Source organism: Diceros bicornis, chromosome 4, assembly GCF_020826845.1.
Source record: "Diceros bicornis minor isolate mBicDic1 chromosome 4, mDicBic1.mat.cur, whole genome shotgun sequence".
NCBI lineage: Eukaryota > Metazoa > Chordata > Mammalia > Perissodactyla > Rhinocerotidae > Diceros > Diceros bicornis.
This window is the reverse complement of record NC_080743.1, coordinates 35,206,905-35,227,502: the sequence shown is the minus strand read 5'-3', so window position 1 is coordinate 35,227,502 and position 20,598 is coordinate 35,206,905. Positions and strand designations below refer to the sequence as shown.

The 20,598-nt window shown below is 36.6% G+C and overlaps 1 protein-coding gene across 3 annotated transcripts in view; it reads right to left on the bottom strand.

The window, feature by feature from the left end:
* Positions 1 to 20,598, bottom strand: part of TRMT13 (tRNA methyltransferase 13 homolog) — a 26,610-nt gene extending 6,012 nt beyond the window's left edge. The window contains exons 1-8 of one of the 3 annotated variants that reach the window (XM_058538631.1): positions 20,389 to 20,598; positions 17,645 to 17,691; positions 17,490 to 17,556; positions 12,014 to 12,076; positions 11,751 to 11,820; positions 11,487 to 11,593; positions 10,966 to 11,133; positions 9,008 to 9,080 (exon numbers count right to left, since the gene is read on the bottom strand). In XM_058538631.1, the coding sequence (XP_058394614.1) occupies positions 9,008 to 9,080; positions 10,966 to 11,133; positions 11,487 to 11,593; positions 11,751 to 11,820; positions 12,014 to 12,076; positions 17,490 to 17,556; positions 17,645 to 17,691; positions 20,389 to 20,535 (742 nt within the window). In that variant the 5' untranslated portion in view covers positions 20,536 to 20,598. Of the gene's footprint in view, positions 1 to 9,007; positions 9,081 to 10,965; positions 11,134 to 11,486; positions 11,594 to 11,750; positions 11,821 to 12,013; positions 12,077 to 12,400; positions 13,193 to 17,489; positions 17,557 to 17,644; positions 17,692 to 20,388 lie in introns of those variants that run through there. The other 2 variants (XM_058538629.1, XM_058538630.1) reach the window with 2 other exon arrangements.

The window sequence follows — 20,598 nt, the reverse complement described above, 5'->3', positions numbered from 1 at the left end:
GAATTTTAGGGCTGAAAGAGACTCAAACAAAAAATTCTCACTTTATAGCTTAGGAATAAGATGTAGTGACTTGATAAGTAATAGAGATGGCTACTGACAGAGTCAGAATTAGAATTCAAGTTTCCTGACTCAGGCCAATGCTATTTCTTCTACCCCGACTCAGGACTTTCCTCTGAAGCCTTATTTTCCTAAATATTATTAACCCATTGATAAAAAGACTCAAAACTTTTCCTACTAGAAGATTTATTTTGCATAAATAATATATATGATGAATATATATGAATAACATAATCAACACATAGTATACTTTATAAAATACTATATTCAATATTTTAATCAAACTACAAATAGAGCTTTTAATATATCTTGACCAAGAATAAGATAGCTTAGCTTTTCACATTGTTTTGGAAAAAAAAATCCATAACAGTCCTGTAAAAGTTAAAAAAAAAAAAAAAAAAAAAAAGTCCACAAAGTAATGCAGTAAAATGTAGCATATCATAGTCATGGCTTCCATCTTTTTTCCTATTCATTTTCCTTCTTCTAAGATTCTGAAATGAAAGGTATGCTTGCCCCTGTAAATCCAGCTACAATACCTAGAACAGTGAATTGTCCAATGGAGGTAGTTAGTAAACATTTCAATTTTTCTGTTGCTTGCTTTCAGATGGTATCACATGCTAGTAGAAATTGGTACCAAGTGGATTAGTTTGCTCACACCAGGGAATGCAGAGGTTCAAATTAAGGTGCTTCAATAAGCTTATCATCAATTAGGGTGAAGAGAAAGGATGTGTAAGAAAGCCCTTTCATTTTTATGCTTGACAAATTACCTCATTCCTCTCTCTCCTATTTCTTTGGGCTTAGAAAATAGGGCAGATGAACTTCTGGGAAAAGAAGGAAGTCTGAATACAAGCACGTGGTTAGCTAGCTCCTAAAACTCCACCAAAATAAGAATAAAAGAATTTTTTAAAAAGGTATACACTCACAAGTTCTGGAAGAAGACAAGAGCAGACAAAAGTGAAAACGGCTGAGAATCAAGCAAATTTATTCCACAAATCTCCAAAAGGTTCAGGAATTGGCAGCATCAGGTACCTTGAAAGTAGAGCTGAAGTGGTTATAATAATAGAGGGTCGGTGGAAAGTCTATTTAAGAAGTAGTCAGATCCCCACCTCACAGATACTTGGTGACTACCTCTTCCCCACTTGCTGGAACACCACAGATTAACTCTAAGGAGCAACTAAAATAGGAGGGACAATAAGAAGTCGAGAGTTGAAGTGTAGCAAAATAGGATTAAGTGAGTGTACATACTAATTTCCCTAGCTCTCATTCCCCACTGGGTCCCAGAGTGTTGGTAATCAGACCTTTACCTGCTAGCAGGTCATCAGAAGAGTCTTTTCTGGGGAATCTGACAAGCCCAAGAGGAAAGATCACATCTTAGGCAGATCACCCAAAATTGGAGCTTAGAGTCAACAACCCTGCCTGAGGACTCAGAGATTTTAGTCTCTCAATCCTAACTATGAACACACCATCAAGAAGACCAGATGTTTGAGGACAGCCTCTAAGTTTAAAGACACAGACCAAAACAAATGGAAAAGAGCAACTTGGTGAAAAGAGAGACTATGAAGGGAGAATATATCTTAGAAATTAAAACTCAGAAGAAATTAAGTTGAGGAAATTTTAGAAAGTATAGAAAAAAGAGTAAAAGATATAAAACAGAGAAGTAAAGTCAAGAAAAGCAGAGAACCATTCTAGGAGGCCTAATAACTAAATCATAAGAGTTCTTCCATAAAGGGAGAAAAGAAAAAACGGAAGAGAAAACTATCAAAGAAAGAATGCAAGTTATATATAGGTTGTTATATGTAAGCCTCATGGTAACCACAAAGCAAAAACTATAGTAAATACACAAAAGATAAAAAGAAAGGAATATAAGCATACTGCTAAAGAAAGCCATCAAAACACAAAGGAAGAGAGGAAGAGAGGAAGAAAGAAATAGAGACAAACTACAAAATCAGCCAGAAAACAATTAAAAAAATGGCAATAAGTACATACCTATTAATAATTATTATAAATGTAAATGGACTAAATTCTCCAATCAAAAGACAGAGTGGATGAATGGATAAAAAAACAAGACCCATCTATATGTTGCCTACAAGAGACTCACTTTAGATATAAGGACACACACAGACTGAAAGTGAAGAGATTGGAAAAGATATTCCATGCAAATGGAAACAAAAAGAAAGCTGGAGTAGCTATACTTATATCAGACAAAATACACTTTAAAACAAAGACTGTAATAAGAGACAAAGAAGGGTGTTACATAACGATAAAGGGGTCAATTCAACAAGAGGATATAATATTTGCAAATATTTATGCACCCAACATAGGAGCACCTAAATATACAAAGCAAATATTAACAGATCTAAACAGAGAAATAGATAGCAATACAATAATAGTAGGGGACTTTAATATCCCACTCACATCAATGGATACATATCCAGACAGAAAATCAATAAGGAAACATTGGCCTGAAATGACACATTAGACCAGATGAACTTAACAGATACATACAGAACACTCCATCCAAAAGCAACAGGATACACATTCTACTCAAGTGCACATGGAACATATTCCAGGATCATATGTTAGGCCACAAAACAATTCTTAATAAATTTAAGAAGACTGAAATCATACCAAGCGTCTTTTCTGACCACAATGATATGAAACTAGAAATTAATTACATGAAGAAAACCAGAAAATTCACAAATATGTAGCGATTAAACCACAAGCTACTGAATAACCAATGGGTCAAAGAAGAAATCCAAAAATATCTTCAGACAAATGAAAATGGAAATATAACACACCAAAATTTACAGGATGTAGCAAAAGCAGTTCCAAGAGAGAAGTTCATAGCGATAAACGCCTACCTCAAGAAACAAGAAAAGTCTCAAATAAACAACCTAACTTTACACCTCAAGGAACTAGAAAAGAAGAACAAACAAAGCCCAAAGGTAGTAGAAGGAAGCAAATACAGATTAGAGCAGAAATAAATAGAGACTAAAAAGACAATAGAAAAGATCAATGAAACTAGGAGCTGGTTCTTTGGAAAGATAAACAAAATTGACAAACCCTTAGCTAGACTCACCAAAAAAAAGAGAGGACTCAAATAAATAAAATCAGAAATGAAAGGGAAGACGTTGCAACTGATACCACAAAAATACAAAGGATTATAAGAGACTACTATGAACAACTATACGCCAACAAATTGGACAACCTGGAAGAAATTCCTAGAAACATACAACCTACCAAGACTGAATCACGATGAAATAGAAAATCTGAGCAGACTGATTACTAGTAACGAGATTGAATCAGTAATCAAAAACCTCCCAACAAACAAAAGTCCAGGATGAGATGGCTTCAATGATGAATTCTGCCAACCTTGCAAAGAATTAATACCAATTCTCCTCACACTCTTCCAAAAACTAGAAGAGAAGGGAACTCTTCCAAACTCATTTTACGAGGCTAGCATTACCCTGATACCAAAACCAGACAAGAAAATTACAGGCCATATCCCTGATGAATAAAGATGCAAAAATCCTCAAATCCAACACAAAATTACCAAATCAAATTCAACATTAAAAGGAGCATACACCATGATCAAGTAGGATTTATTCCAGGGATGCAAGGATGGCTCAACATCTGCAGATCAGTCAATGTGATACACCACACCAACAAAATGAAGGATAAAAATCATATGATCATATCGATAGATGCAGAAAAAGTATTTGACCAAATTCAACATCCATTTTGATAAAAACTCTCAACAAAGCGTATAGCAGGAACACACCTCAACATAAAGGCCATATGTGACAAGCCCACAGCTAACATCATACTCAATGGCGAAAGGTTGAAAGCTTTCCCTCTAAGATCAGGAACAAGACAAGGATGCCTACTCTTACCACTTTTATTCAACATAGTACTGGAAGTCGTAGCCAGAGGAATTAGGCAAGAAAAAGAAATAAATGGAATCCAAATTGGAAAGAAAGAAGTAAAACTGTCACTATTTGGAGATGACCTGATAATCTATATGGAAAACCCGAAAGGCTCCATCAAAAAACTGTTGGAACTAGTAAACAAATTCAGTAAAGTTGCAAGATACAAAACCAATACACAAAAATCTGTTGCATTTCCATACACTAATAACGAACTATCAGAAAGAGAAACTAAGAAAACAATACCATTTATAATTGCATCAAAAAGCATAAAATACCTAGGAACAAATTTAACCAAGGAGGTTAAATTTCTCCTTTCTTTTTTTTTTTTTTTTTTTTTTTTTTTGTGAGGAGATCAGCCCTGAGCTAACATCCGCCAATCCTCCCCCTTTTTTGCCGAGGAAGACGGCCCTGGGCTAACATCCGTGCCCATCTTCCTCCACCTTACATGGGACGCCGCCACAGCATGGCCTACCAAGCAGTGCGTCGGTGCGCGCCCGGGACCCGAACCAGCGAACCCCGGGCCGCCGCAGCGGAGCGCACGCACTTAACCGCTTGCGCCACCGGGCCGGCCCCAAATTTCTCCTTTCTTAATAAAAGAAACTGAAGAAGACACAAATAAACAGAAAGATATTCTGTGCTCATAGATTGGAAGAACATTGTTAAAATGTCCATACTACCTAAAGCAATCTACAGATTCAAAGCAATCCTTATCAAAATTCCAATGACATTTTTCATAGAAATAGAACAGTCCTAAAAGTTGTATGGAACCACAAAAGACCGTGAATAGCCAAAGCAATCTTGAGAAAGAAGAACAAAGCTGGACGCATCACACTCCCTGATTTCAAACTACATTACCAATCTATAGTAATTAAAACAGTATGGAATTTGCATAAAAACAGACACACAGATCAATGGAACAGAACAGGGAGCCCAAGGGCCGGCCCTGTGGCTTAGCGGTTAAGTGCGCGCGCTCTGCTGCTGGCGGCCCGGGTTCAGATCCCTGGCATGCACCGATGCACCGCTTCTCCGGCCATGCTGAGGCCGCGTCCCACATACAGCAACTAGAAGGATGTGCAGCTATGACATACAACTTTCTACTGGGGCTTTGGGGGCAAAAAATAAATAAATAAATCAAATTAAAAAAAAAAAAAAAAAAGAACAGGGATCCCAAAAATCAACCTATGCATATAAGGTCAATTAACTTATGACGAAGGAGTCAAGAATATACAATGGGGGAAAGGATAGTCTCTTTAATAAATGGTGCTGGAGAAACTGGACAGCCACATGCAAAAGAGTGAAACTGGACCACTATCATTACACCATATATAAAAATTAACTCAAAAGGGATTAAAGACTTGAGCGTAAGACCTAAAATCATAAAACTCCTAGAAGAAAACATAGGCGGTAAGCCCCCTGACATAGATCTGGGTGATGATTTTTTGAATCCGACACCAAAAGCAAAAGCAACAAAAGCAAAAATAAACAAGTGGGACTATGTCAAATTAAAAAGCTTCTGCACAGTAAAGAAAACCATCACAAAATGAAAAAGTAACATACTCAATAGAAGAAAATATCTGCAAATCATATATCTGATAAGGGGTTAATATCCAAAATATATAAAGTACTCATACAACTCAATAGCAAAAAAAGCCCAATCTGATTGAAAAATGGGCAGAAGATCTGAATAGACATTTTTCCAAAGAAGACATACAGATGGCCAACAGGTACATGAAAAGATGCTCAACATCATTTTTCATCAGGGAAATGCAAATCAAAACCACAATGAGATATCACTTCACACCTCTTAGAATGGCTATTATCAAAAAGACAAGAAATAACAAAAGTGGGCGAGGATGTGGAGAAAAGGGAACCCTTGTGCACTGTTGGTGGGAATGTAAATTAGTGCAGCCACTATGGAAAACAGTATGGAGGGTCCTCAAAAAATTAAAAATAGAACTACCATATGACCCAGCAATTCCACTTATGGCTATTTATCTGAAGAAAACTAAAATGTTAACTCGAAAAGATATATACATCTCCACGTTCACCTTGTGAAAACAACCTAAGTGCCCACTGATGGATGACTGGATAAAGAAATTGTGATATATATACACAGAAGAATATTACTCACCTACTAAAAGGAGTGAAATCTTGCCATCTGTGACAACATGGATGGACCTTGAGGGCAATATGCTAAGTGAAATAAGTCAGACAGAGACAGACAAACACTGTACCATCTCTTATATATGGAATCTGAAAAAGTGGTGGTTGCCAGATGCAAAGGGTGAGGGATGGGAGATATGGGTGAAGGGGATCAAAAGGTAAAAAGAAAAAAAAAAAAGAAAAGCAAGGCAGTCGTGTCTCATTAACATTTTTTTCTTTGTAGCTTTCCCTGATGGGGATGATCCCTCTGGCATTTATGGAAAAAAAAAAGAATGAATGCAAGGAAACTTCCCAGAAAGCTGAGAATACTAGACTCTCTATATCAGGATTTCTCATCCTTGGCATTATTGACTTTTTTGGCCGAAATAATTCTTTGTTGTGGGGAGCTATACTGTACCTTACAGGATATTTAGCAGGCCTCTGGTTTAGCAGGCTCCCTGGCCTCTACCCATCAGATGCCAGCAGAATGCCCACTATTACGACAAGCAAAAATGTCTCAGACATTGCCAATGCCCCCTAGGGGACAAAACTGCCTCCAGTTAAGAACCACTGCTATCAACTAAAGAGTCCACCAAGTGCCTAGCGCAGTGGATAAAAATATAACCATATCAAGGCACATCACTGTGAAAATTTATAATACTGAAGACAAAGAAAATAGCCTATCAATTTCTAGACAGGAAAAAGCAGCTCATGTAGGAGGGATAAGGACTCAGAATGGCACTGAACTTTTAAACAGCAACACTAGTGGAGTAATACCTTCAAAATTCTAAAGGAATATAATTTTAAACCTAGAAATAGAAATACCCAGCCAAATCAAGTGTTCAGGATAAAATAAAAGATATTTTCAGACCATGCAAGGTCTCAAATTTATTTCTAATATATTCCTTCTCAGGAAGCTACAGGAGGAAGTGCTCTGCCCAAAAGAGAGAGTAAATTAAGAGGAAGATGTGGGATAAGATGTTGAAAAAGAAATTCCAACCCAGGAGAGGGAAGGGAGTCCCTAGGATGAGACTGCCAACTTTTAAGGTTGACATTTGTGCCCCAGAAACAGAGGGTGTTCAGTCTGGATTAGAAGAGGTCTGTAGGATCCAAGAGAGATTTTTTCAGGAAGACAGAATCTGATAGACTACTTCATGTATATATTATGATAACACATTTTCAAAAGACCAAGTAAACAAAATTATAAATTAATTATTAACTCCACAAACAATAAAAAATTGTACAGGAAAAATGTAACTTACTTTACCACATGATTCAGCTGTGGGGGGGGGGCGGGAGGGGAGAATGATGATTTAATCATTTAACACACATTAGGAAGATGAGGAATGGGAAATGTATGCATTTGAGGTGGGGCAGGGGTAGAAAATCCTCATCTTCCATAGGGAAAAATCAATAAACTATGCTTGAAAAAACAAAAAGCGGCAATACAAGCCTGTTATTAGAGACTTTAGATAAATACAAAAATTCACCTATAAGAACTGACTGTTTATCTCTGAAGAGAGAGAAATGGTGGAGAGGGAACTGGCTGGTGCTGTTTTTATAAGAACTTGTAGAACTATCTGACTCTTAACCACACATGTATAACTTTAATAAAAGCCAAAGAAAAAAAAAAGAAAAACAAAAAACAAAGAAATATGTCAATAACATCTGAACAAAGCTGTAGGAAAAAAAGGAAAAAAAGAGGAATGTTCACAGTGAACTCATTCAATAGATACTTCTATTCTTTTTCTTCCCCTAAAATAATTACCAGTAAATTCCAATCCTGCAACCAAGAAAGGAAGAGAAGTTCTCTAAGTAAATGCCACCTTTTACCCATTTCAAAACTACCAAAATCACTCTCAGTATGTTAAATAAGTCTTTTATTTTAAACATCAAGAAAAAACTGAAGTATGGAAGTCAGGAATTATAATCCACATTTTCACTGGTGGCTAATAATCTTGGGTAGGTCACTGTTCAGCACACGCAAGAGAGATTTCCCAAAATTAATGCATATTCTAAAGGGTAGTATTGAACTAAATTGTAGAGGTTTGCCAATCCCTTCTTTATTAATTTTTATCTCTTATTTTGGTTTAAAAATACAGGATGGGGGTACATGGTGGGCATAAAAGAGTCACATAGAAACTATTCAAGAAATATGGCAGGCTATTTTCCAGCATGCTTACGAAGAATTCAACACATGGCATAACAACTTGTTTAGGGTTTATGACTTCAGAAAAGTAATATATTCAGTTAAATAATTTTAAATACAGTGATTTATGTATAAATGCTGGGTTGCTTCACAAGAGTGGATTAAAATTAGCAGATGGGGTTGCTGGGATGTGTTTGTACTATTTTCATTTAAAATAATATGAAAAACTATGAAAAGGCACAGAAAGGGCACTAAAGAGTATAATTGAGGGATGTGTGTGTATATGAAATGTGAGTTCCATAGAGATGAGTTATTTTCTTTGATACCATTTAAAATTGTAGGAAGTATCTTTTACACATTAGCTAGGCAGAGAACTATGTCATTTCCTTAACAGTTTAGGTAAGTCATGCTAACTAATGCTAGTGTATGGCACAAACAGACTCAAGAATTTAAACAGGACATAGAAGCAACATAAGGACATATTATTAAAACTTTAAAACTATTCCCTAATATGACACTTCATTTCTAGTTGATACTGAAAAACAGTTTTTAAAAGTTTCAATTCATTTTACATTTATCTAAATGTTGGATATAACAATCTATATTAACAATGGATTAATTTTACTTTGTTTTCAGAAGCACTGTTCTGCATGTTTGGATTTCTAAGCAACCCTCAGAGTCTGAAAGTTCTATGATTTATGGTAGGGCAACAGAGAGTTATGCAACTTACTTAAACACAAGTGTTGAATATCAATTTGAAGTCTTTCAAACACTGAATTTTTCTTTCTGTGTTTGCCATCCACCTGCACAAACAGAACATTATTATAACAATGGCTTTTTATGTTAAAAGCTTTATGAGAACAAACAAGATTTCTATTTGTTTTCAAAATTCGGAGTAAATAAGTTTCCATCTTATTTTTTAGTATTTTAAAAATAGAATCATTAATATAACAATTTAAGATTGTATATTCTTTGATGGAAACTCCAAAATAACATCATACCATTTTTATAAGGCTTAAAAATTTTATAAATTATTATGTATATATTATTTCCTTTATTTATATTTCCCTAGTATACTATTTTTGGCTCACTCCTCTTCTTACTCTCCCTGCAAGATCACAACCTGTCTTATTGATAGCCACGTGCCTATGATTTATAAATCTACATTGTGGCCCAGACTTCTCTGATGAGCATCAGACACATATCCAATTGTGAACCAGAAAGCTCTACTTCAACAGCAAACTCATTCAGAACTGAACTCATTATTTCTCCCTCCAAACCTATTCTTCATCTTCCTCCTTCTCAATCCCAAACTCAGGGAAGAGCACCACTTAGTCACATAAGCCATAAAATACCACCTGAAATAACTACTTGTCTCTCATACTTAATGAAGAACAAATCACCAAGACTCGTGGCTTCCAACATCTAAACATTTCTCATACTCTTCCCCTCCTCTCCATCCCACCGCAATAGCCTTAGGTCTGGCCCATTTCTTACTTGGATTATTGGATAATAATTATCTTATTATTAATCTCTCTACTTCAACTTTCAGACTCTTCCAATATACCTTTAACAGCACTGCTAAAATGAACTTATTTTTTCCTGCAGAAGAGTTTCCCTGAGCTAATAAAATGAACTTTCAAAAATCCTTTTTTACTTCACCAACTCTTATATTCTTTCAATCTCCTCTCAGCTGTCATTTCCTCCAGGAAACCTTCTGTGACCCACACTAGACTGAGGTCAGTTGATGTTCTATTTTCATTTTCACACAGCATCTGGTACTTACAATTACCCTAAGACACTTAACATACTAAACCAAAGAACTTATAAATCTGCCCCAATAGATGTAAGCTTCTTGAAGACAAGAACTAAATCTTGTTTCCACTCTATCTCCAGCATGAAGGAGAATAAAGTCAAACTCCTTCCTTAGCATTAAACAGGAGACCTTCCATGGTTTAGCCCTCCTCTGCTGTTTCATCACTGCTGAACTCGACTTTGCACCATGTACTCCCATTACACAGAAATGCTTCCCTGCTGTTTCAGGCATTTGGTTACACTGTTCTTTCTTCCTAGAATGCTTTTCAAATTCTCTTTCCAGCAAACACTAATTCACCTCTTAAGATACAGCTCAAGCATCACCTTTTCTGTGTAGTCATTTGTCATCCCTTCCCTGCAGTAAAACTTGTCACTCCCTTCTTTGAACCCATACTGTACCCTGCGCACACGTTTTTTCATCTTTTCATACTTTTCTATAATCATTTATCTGTCTCTCTCTCTTTTCTAAATATAAATAATAGAGCATAGTGACCTTGTTTTATTTGATAGATAACCCACTGTCTATCATGGTGCCTGGCAGTATGCTCAATAAATGTTTACTGAATGAACAGTCAGTTAAGTGGCAGAGGTAGGTTAGGACCTAAGACTTTTAACTCCTAGTTTGAGCTTGGCTCTTTCCACATATTTTCTTGTCTCTAAAAATAATTTTAAGAACTCAGATCAATGGACTATCAAAATTTAGATTAAAAAATTTACTTTCAGTTTAAGTTAACAATATAATTAGAATAAAAAGCTATGATCAAATAAACACACAAAAAATTCACTTTATTTAAGAGACATTTTTAAGTATCTTTTTCTAAACAAGAAAAGTACAAAGTTTGGTTACTAATATACTACAATGGTTTCACTTACCTTGAATCTTGTGGTCACCTTTTCTACTAGGATGAAGTGAACTTTTTCAGCATCTTTTAAGGCAATATCAACCCAATGAGATAATTTTCCCTTTCCTGCTCCAAACTCAACAAAGCATCTTCTTGGACCAAGTAACTTTAATTTTTCAATGTTACCTAAAATAGAAGCCTGCAAACTTCACAAGATTATTTTATACACTACAGCAAACCCATTTGGCTCAAATGGGAAAATAGCAAGGTAATTTCTACATAAGGCAGCATGTTTACATTGATAATTTTTGTTTGGCTTTAAATTTTTTCTCTTGCTTTTCAATATTTAACATGAAGTACTCAGAACCATAACCAGGCCAAAAATTTTTTATATATGTTTATACACATTTTTTGCAATGGAAAGACTCTGTACCCTGGAAGATAAACTAAACAAAATCTCATTAATAACTATATTTAGAAAGAATAGAATGTTAGCTTTTAACAAATGAACAAAAGGCCATTTTTAGTAGAGTTACCACGACCTAAACATACCTGCTGTTTCAGGTGTTTGGTTGCAGAATCACCATTTTTAGGGTCATTAAGGGCATCATGCAATGCTGGATGGGACATAATTTGATCTTTAAGTGTAGAGTTCAAACCTGTGCCAAATATAAGCACAACAGCTTAAGCAACCAAACATGAAACCACAGGGCTTTGAACAATGGGAGTAACATCTTTTAAACCACACTGGTATCAACTCATATACCAGCTAATTACTCCAAAAAAAATTTAACTTTCAACTTTAGGCCAACTTACCTTCACTTGCTTTTTTCAATTTCTTAATTAAGTTTTCCAACTGCTCTTCAGAGAGAGAAGAAATTGGAACCTATATACAAAAATGGGGCATGAGAGCTCATCTGGGAACCAACCATCACTAATAATATTGATTCTATAGGAAAATGCATTCTAAATTCAAAACAACTGATTTATTCCAAACAAAAATTGGAACACAGCTTATTCACAACATGGAGATAGCTCATAAATACCTTTTAAAATTAAATATTAAGTCAAGTACTTACCAATTGTTCAGGTATTTCTGTTTCATCTTTTAAGCCTGCATTAATATCTTGAATAAAGAAGTCCTTAACAAAAAAAACACAAAACCATAACAATACTGTTATCAAGGTGAAGAGCTCACAAAAATTAAGCTGAAAAACTAATCCTTCCCTTCTTCCCATACTCTGTACCTGCCTTCTCTCTTCCTCCCATTCCTTTACTCATTAAATAATTATTGAGTATCTACTGTGATCCTTAATTTGCTTTAGGTGCTGAGGATTCACCAAAGTAGAGAACAGAACAAACAAAAATCTCTGTGTTCATGGATCTTATATTCTAGCAAGGTGGTTATCTGAATAAACATTTATAGTCTAAAGAAATTCATTAGTAATTTTTATTAAAATTTTTACCTGTCTACAGCATAGACTGAAGACTGTGCCAGTTTTCCTTATGGTGTTAAAGCAAAAACAACAAAGTACACACATGGCTTATTTATCAGGCAAGCAGCATGACCAAAAACAGAGATAAAGTACAGATATTACAACAGTTTAGGTCTGATTTCTCCTATTTTAAAATGCTAATTAAAATCGAAAATAGAAATGTCCTGTGACACTGAGTTGTTTAAATTAACATAGTGAGATCTTTCTAGTCCATCTTCAAAGAGATAGATTCTAGGTAAGGATCTGGATCAGCACTGTCCAACAGAACTTTCTGCAGTGATGGAAACGTTCTGTATCTGCCCTGGCCAACGTGGTAGCCATCAGCCTTGAAATACAGCTAGTGTGACTGAGGAACTGGATTTTCAATCTTATTTAATTTTAATTAACTCAGATTTAAATAGTTACACATGGCTAATGGCTACCATATTGGACCATGTAGATATAGATGAATGAAATAGTACTATTTCTACAAATCCTATTTTAAAAATGAAAACAACTCCTGGGACATTATGAATAGTAATGGGCTTTTGTTGCACAGATGGCAGAAAGGTAACATGTTGATTGTGCGTTGCTACCTTTACCTATATGGATAATAATGGAAAGGGGTGACTGAGTGGAACAGGCGAAGACTGCAGGTATTACAATGTTTGTTGGGCGACTGGCAAAACTATAATAGAAAATTAGTAGTAACTATTATAATTTGATGTGCTTTCAGTTGAAAATGGTTCCAAAGAGTGCTCCAGGTAACTTGTGTTGTGGACTAGATTTTTAAATGTGAAAACAATTTATATCGGATAAACTTATCACCGACTTACTTTTATTTGGTTTATAAAATTTTTAAAAACTGATGAACAGTTTTACAAAGTAAAGCAGAATGGTGAAAAGACTTTACCTGGGTTCCAAGTTTCATATTATACAGAGTGTTCTAAATAAATACTGCTCTGTTATTTCTTTCCTCCATCTCATCATCCCACTGCTTTTCTCCCTTTCCATTCCACTGTGTCCTGGCATGCAATGGAACCCGTGCGGGGGTATCCCCTTTTTAATAAATCCACCTATTTTCTCAAACTTTTTCCAGAACACATATTCCACTTGCTTGCTTTAACTAAAACTTAGCATTTAGGTAAGGAAGATAACCTCCATGCATACTTAAAGTAGAGGCAACATTCTCTTTTTACTAAGGGGCTAAGTGGGGGTGGTCATCATTTTTCTTCTACGTATCTCAATGTAAAAATACTTTCTTTTAAGCTTATGCCATGTGGCCTAGTGCTTCTCAGCTGGGAGGCATCTGACAATGTACGGGGATATTTTGTTGTCAAAATGACTGAGAGGTGCTTTTGGGAGACAATTCTCCAAGGAATCTCTTAATTTTCTGCAAGTTTTACAAGCAAAGGCACTGACTACCTTTGTTCTAGACTATCTTTTCAAGGACGTTTGTATGCCAAGCAACCTTGGAAGATAGAAATAGTGTCTCCTAGAGCAGATGGCAGGCCTGCTTCTTGTACTGTATAATAAAGAAATGTCTACTTAGGGAATAAAGGTCAGGCAAGTTTCCTTACTGCCCATTTTAAAAGATTTGTATTTCCTAAGCTTGTCTTTAGCTATGACATACGATATGCACAAACACGTGCAGTATCTGCCTAGGCCCCTCTGTGCTGACTCCATGGGCTCTGGGGAACAAGTGGCATTGATGCAGACAAGAAGCTTATGTTGCTTGCTTTGCAGTGAGTAATAAAGTCCTTTGTCTCTGACCCAGGAGTCTCATATCCTCTGCCAGCATCCATCAATCTATGGCAGGCTAACTTGTTAGCTTGAAAATAAGATTAAATTTCAGATCCTTCTACCTCTATTTTGTTCTTTGTCCTTTGCCATTTGGTGTTCAGAGGCCAGGAATGCTAAATACAGGGATGCTTTGAAAAGCACAGGACAGGACTGTCCTACCCAAAATGCCAAAAATTCCCAATGGGAAATACCAGGCCATTAAATCATCTTCTAAATCTCCCAGTGGTTGTCAACTATCAATCTGTTGGTCATTATCCAACATGCATTAGGGACTTTGACACCAAGCTCTTCTTTCCACTAAGTCCAGCCAGTATGACTAGGTTTTCAAGCCACCCAACATATAATAGCTCTGCTTGACCTTCTTAACTCTAATGACCTTCACTCCACTTCAGCAAACTACCTCCATGGGCCCTCTAGACTCTGGCATTACCGTAAACCATTTAACCTCTGAAATCTTAAACTCCATTAGCCCACTCTCTGACCATAGCCTTATACTATGCTAGTACCAACTATAGAGGTTTTCTTGCTCCTAATCATATTCTTATACCTTTTCAAGACCTCTATTTACTTTTTCTCAGCTAATTTCTGGCTTCCCTTTCATGCCATCCAGTCTGGATATCATCATTATCATTATCTTCCACAATCTGGTTTTTCTGTCACACCCACCCTTACAAAACCTAAAGCCTGCACTAATATGACTTTTAACTCTCAATATCTTGCCTGCTGAACACTGCTCAAGTAAAACCACCCAGTCATTTGGACTGCTGCCAGTTCAAAATCAATATCTCAGAGATGCACAATTATTCTTCATAACTCTAATTCTAAACTTTTACCTCTCTCCTCAAATCTCCTACTGCACCATCATCTCTCTGAATCACCTTGTCTCTTCAGTAAGAAAAGTGTAGCTATCAAAGGACAACCTTCTCAATTAATCCTTCTGCAGCTCAAATTTGCCTGAACTGATAGCCATCTTTTACTCTTTCTCGTCTATCTTAGAAGAGCTATTTCTCCCTCTACTGTTCCCTATCTCTGCCTGCTTTCCAGGGAGCCTCACACCATCAGTGATGCCCTCTTCTATTTCCAATTTCTTCCTCTCTAATGGTTCATTACTCTTAGCATATAAATAAAACTAAATTTTCTCCCATTTTAAAACGAACTACCTCTATCCTACCTTCCTCTCTGACTGCCATTCTAACTCTCAAGTTCCACTCATAGCCAAGTTTCTTGAAGAATAGTCTGTGCTTGTGATTTCTACTGCTTTACCTTCCATTTACTCATATATGATTCCCATCTGATTTCTGCCCACTCCAATCTACTAAATATGCACATTGCTAAAGTCTTTGATCTTTAACAATCACCATATGGCCAACCCGATGGATTCTTTTCTGTCCCTGCCTTACTTGATTGCTCTGTGGTGCTGCACACTGTTGAACACTATTTTCTTTTCGAAATTCTCCTCCCCCTGGTTTCTGATACACTATGCTTCTCTGGTTTTTCTCTTTCCTACTTCTGCAGCCACCCCTTCTCAATATTTTTCAATGGTTCCTATTAGCAGCTCATCCTTTAACATCAAGGTGACCTAGAGTTCTATCCTGGGTCTCATGCTCTACTTCCCGACTACCTCTCAAGTCTCATCTTCTACTCAGCTCTCCCCCTGTATTCTATACACCAGTCTAGATTTCTATACATTCCATGTGAAATGTCCAGTCCCAGACAAAGCTATCTACTCTCCCACCTCTAGGCCCTTACACATGTTTTCTTCCTTGTCTGGCTGATTCTCCTTACACCTGTAGGTCTCATGACACTCCTTCAGAGAAGCCTCCCCATCTTTCTAAGCCCCTATATTCTTTCAAAAGAGGGTTAGGCTCTCCTCTTCTATTCTTCCATAGCCCCGTGTGCTTAATCTATTTTAAAACACTCAATACTGCATTTTCCACCTCCCTTACTAGACTGTAATGTTATTCTAGGCAGGGTGCTTGGTACAATGTCTGGCATAAGTGCTCAATTAATATCTATTGGATAAACAAGTTCCTTTTTTCCCCTCTCATCTCTTACCCTGGGTAACTTAAAAATCCAAAGCTTTCCCCTATGACCTGTATGTAGTTGACTTCCAAATCTTGATTACTGGCCCAACCTCTCTACTGAGTTTCAGACTCACATACCAATTCTGAATTTCCAATCAGTTACCAAGTTTCATTGATTCGGCTACCTAAACAATTCTTACATTTATCCCCAATCTTTCCATCCTTTTTTTTTTTTTAATAAGAGACAAACAGAAGTTTATGGGATGTGCATCATGCATACATGTGGGAGCACTCAGATGAGTAACTCAAAGGAGTGGTTGGAACTTGGGCTTATATAGCATCTTAACAAAAGAATAATGAATTTTTAGAGAAGTGATGAGACAACGGAAAAGAGCTTTGAGTGACTACGGTGGCAAACTGTGGGAAAGTAAATATATGGGGAAAACTAATGGAAGATGAGGGCTAGTTAGTAAGGTTTGTTATGTAGATTCTTCTGGTGCCATCTCTGGGCTATCCATCCTCTTTAACTCAGTCTCTTGTCACGTTCCACCTGGAATTCAGCAATAGCCCCCTAACTAGTCCACCTGATTTCAAGCCATCCTCCTCCACTGCTCTAAGAGGTAAACCTGACCACACTGTTCCCTAGCTTAAAATCTTTCAGTGGTTCCCCATATTTTTCAGAATAAAGTTCAAGTTCCTTGAAAGTCTCAAGTGGTTTCAGCTTCTACCTTTGCACATTTAGTTCTTTCTGCCTAGGACTCTTCTTCCTTTTCTTTGCCAAATCAAGACTCAGCTCGAGTGTTATTCCCTTTGGGAATCCTTTCTTGCCTCCTTGGATTTAATTTTAACTTTTACACAAGTATGTGCTTGTAGCACATGTGTACTTACACTGAACTTATTAAATAATACCCATTATTTACAAGTTTATTTACCAGTCTCAAATAAGCTCCTTGAAGGCTGGGATCATATTTTATTGAAACAAATTTAGTAGGCACTAAGTAAATATTTTTGAATAAATAAGGTGTGAAATCATTCTCTGAATAGCACTGTTGTTGCATAAAATTCTATTACCTGAATTAAGCCTATAAATGGATTCACAGTCTGATGTCCTATATGCACTCAAATGCATTTACCATACTCAAGCCTTCTGAGGCAAGAGCCTTGTTAAGTATTCACATTTGTAATCTACTAAGTATATATAAATATTACATTCCACACATATCACCATTCAGTTTTACTCATCAAAGACTTACAGGTTTTGGCTTCTCTCTTGAGTTACATTTTTTCAAATGCTTTGCTAGTTGATCCTCATATACTGTGCTAAATTTAAGGAAAAAATTATTTAAAATAAGACTTGTGACAATTACTGTTTCTAGCACAGAAAAACCCTTATCTGTCGCATACTTACTGTTTTGGATCTAAAGGACACAGGATTCTTTTCCGAGCATTTTCTTCCTAATAAAATAAAAGGATATATTTATTTAAATAAAATATCAAGTTCATTGCTTACAGATACTAGAAATAACTTCAGTGTAATCATAAGCTTATGCATTCCCAAAACAAGGTAAGGAAACCTTAAGAGGACATTAATAAAACGCTGGCAAAATCAGGTCATAGGGTTTAAGAATGAAAATCTCCAATGTACCCGGTTTATGCATATATGAGCGAATACTGCTTTGGACAACAAGGGTCTATAGTTTCAAACAGGTTATAGAGAAGGCCTACCTATAGAATTTTGAATCAATGATAGCACTGACTATCATATGTACTATTATTTTAGCATCACTAAGAAATAAAAAATGCTGCCAATTTAAATTATGACATATCATTGATTTTAAGGTGCATTTTGATTTCACAGATGTTAAAATGTGGAAAAAAAAGTGTCTCAGAAACAATAAAATATGGCATTTTAGCCATTTGGTATGTGGTCATATTTTCCTGGTTTTGCAACTTTTCAGTATAGCAGAGCTACATCCTGTTTGTTTCCAAGTTACATGGATTTAACTACACGCACTAGGAAAAAATAAAGGAAAATTAACAGTGTTGGCAATTCTGCCCAATATTCTTATGTAACAGGACAGTATAATAGTTAAGGTCATATACAGGTCAACATATACACCTATACACAGGTCAGCCAGACTGCCTAAGTATGATTCTCAGCTCCATCTATCAGCTCCTAACTCTATGACCTGAGGTAGGCTTGTTGCCTCATCTGGAAGAAGAGAATAGTATGTCTTACCTCCTAAGGTAAGAGTTAAAGAAAACTGCTTAGCACAGTGCTGGCCATATTAAATGCTAAGTGTTCACTGTTATTAACAATTCTTTTTTCAGTTTATTTCAGTTCTGATCTGCTTCCCAGCATATCCACGAAACTATGTACACCGAATTTCATGAGAAAGCTAAGAGATTTCTCAATATTTTTTTGAAAATTCTATATTCTTCCTCATTTGCTGAATTTAAAATCTCACCTTCACGAAAGAGAAGACTCCATTCTAATCCCCCAAAGTCCAACCACAGAGGGGAAAAAAAATTTTATAATTTATTATTTGGGTTTAGAAACACGGTTTCTCAACCTTGGAACTACTGACATTTTGGCCGGGTAATTCTCTTTGTGGGGGACTGTTCTGTGGGTCATAGGAGGTTTAGCACTTCTCCCCACTAGATGCCAGGAACATTCCTCAGTTCTGACAGCCAAAATATCTTTAGATATTGCCAAGTGTCTGCTGGGGGAAAAAAATCACCCCCAGTTGAGAACCACTGGGTAAAAATGAATATGAGTGGTCTCAGCTGTATATGACACAAGAAAAATGAGATGGAAACGTTAACACCCAATTATATCATATATTACAGATTCAGCAGGATGCCCACAATTGAAAACCAAATTTTAGTCATGGAAAGTGTTTCCAGTTGGTGTTCTGCAGTCTTTCTTCAAGGGACTAATAAAAACATGTCATTCCTCTCCAGGAGTATCAGTCAAGCTTGTAAAGATCTATTCATATTCTACTACTGTCACCATCTACAGGCACCTTCCAGATGTCTGGTTAAGGTCTAAGATCTTATAACAGAATGAAAACAAAATCCTTCTCCTAGCATAAATCTCATTCTTCAACCAAGGGATGTTTGCTGGTCCCCTCAAAACCAGCCAATGCAACTATGGGTGTACTTCAAAGAGCTCTCATGCAAAGTCACAGGTCTCCTACATTCCACAACAAGAATATGCTGTTTCAGAACGCTTCACTCTAGGCAAATATCAGTCAAATAAAATATGAAGTAAAACTATGGCTATGACGGACAGTAGCAAATGAAAGGGCTCTGGGGGCTGAGCTGTACTGGCTATTACCTAGAAGAATAAGCCAGCCGGCTAACAAAGAAAAATAGTAATACTGCTCATTCAGAAGGCATGGATAACAATGCCCACTCAGAAGGCATGAAACCCGATGCCTGCCTATTTGGTTAATCCTTCTATTAGACATGCCCTTTTTCTATAAGCATTCTGCTCCTCTTGTTGTTTTTATTTTTCTATCACATATATCCTAAAAAAATACACATATATAAGATATATATTGTTCGACAGTACAATTATATATATAACTACTATCGAACAAAAGTGTACACTTTCTGTTCTCAATTTTAAAAGGAGAGTCAATTCTTACATGTTTTTAAAGCTTTCCTTCCTCTTTCCAGCAAAGTAGTTATAAGTTGCTTTCAAAAGATTGTACATCTAAATAAATTTTTAAAAAAGTTTCTCTCAACTGCATTCACGAGAAGTGATTCTCGTTCACGAAACAATTAGAAAACAATTAGTGAAACCTTGGGATCTTTGATCACTAATCTTTCTAACCTACCACTGCCCCTCAAGAAGGCGGAGAATGGGCAGAGTGTAAGAAACTGTAGTTTAGAGTGAAGCTAAAACCTAGCATTGCCATGAGTTAGTATCAAGATAAATAGGTCACTGCAGTCACTTTACTTAGTAAAAAAAAAAAACACTGCACTTGGCTAGGACGCATCATCGCTCCCCAGGAAGTGCAGGACTGCGTTTATTAAAGGAAAAGCTAGAAAATCAGGAGAAACAAGCAGAAATCTGTCAGAGACGGGAGGTGCCGGACCAGGGAACTTATTTCTGACTCTCGAGAGGGTAGGGCGATACCAGACCTCCGCGGCTCCAGCGTGTTCACCACAGAACCTTCTCCCTGCTGCCACCACCATCCTGCAGAACCGCTTCTTCTTTTCCACATAGTAACCGCATCGACCCTCAGCTGGAAAGCCAGTCGCGTGCGGCACGGGCGCAGAAGCCGCCATAATTCAGGGCTCACGTCGGGTGTTGCAAGCATCGGTTGACGAGAGGAAAAGTTGTCAGCGTCC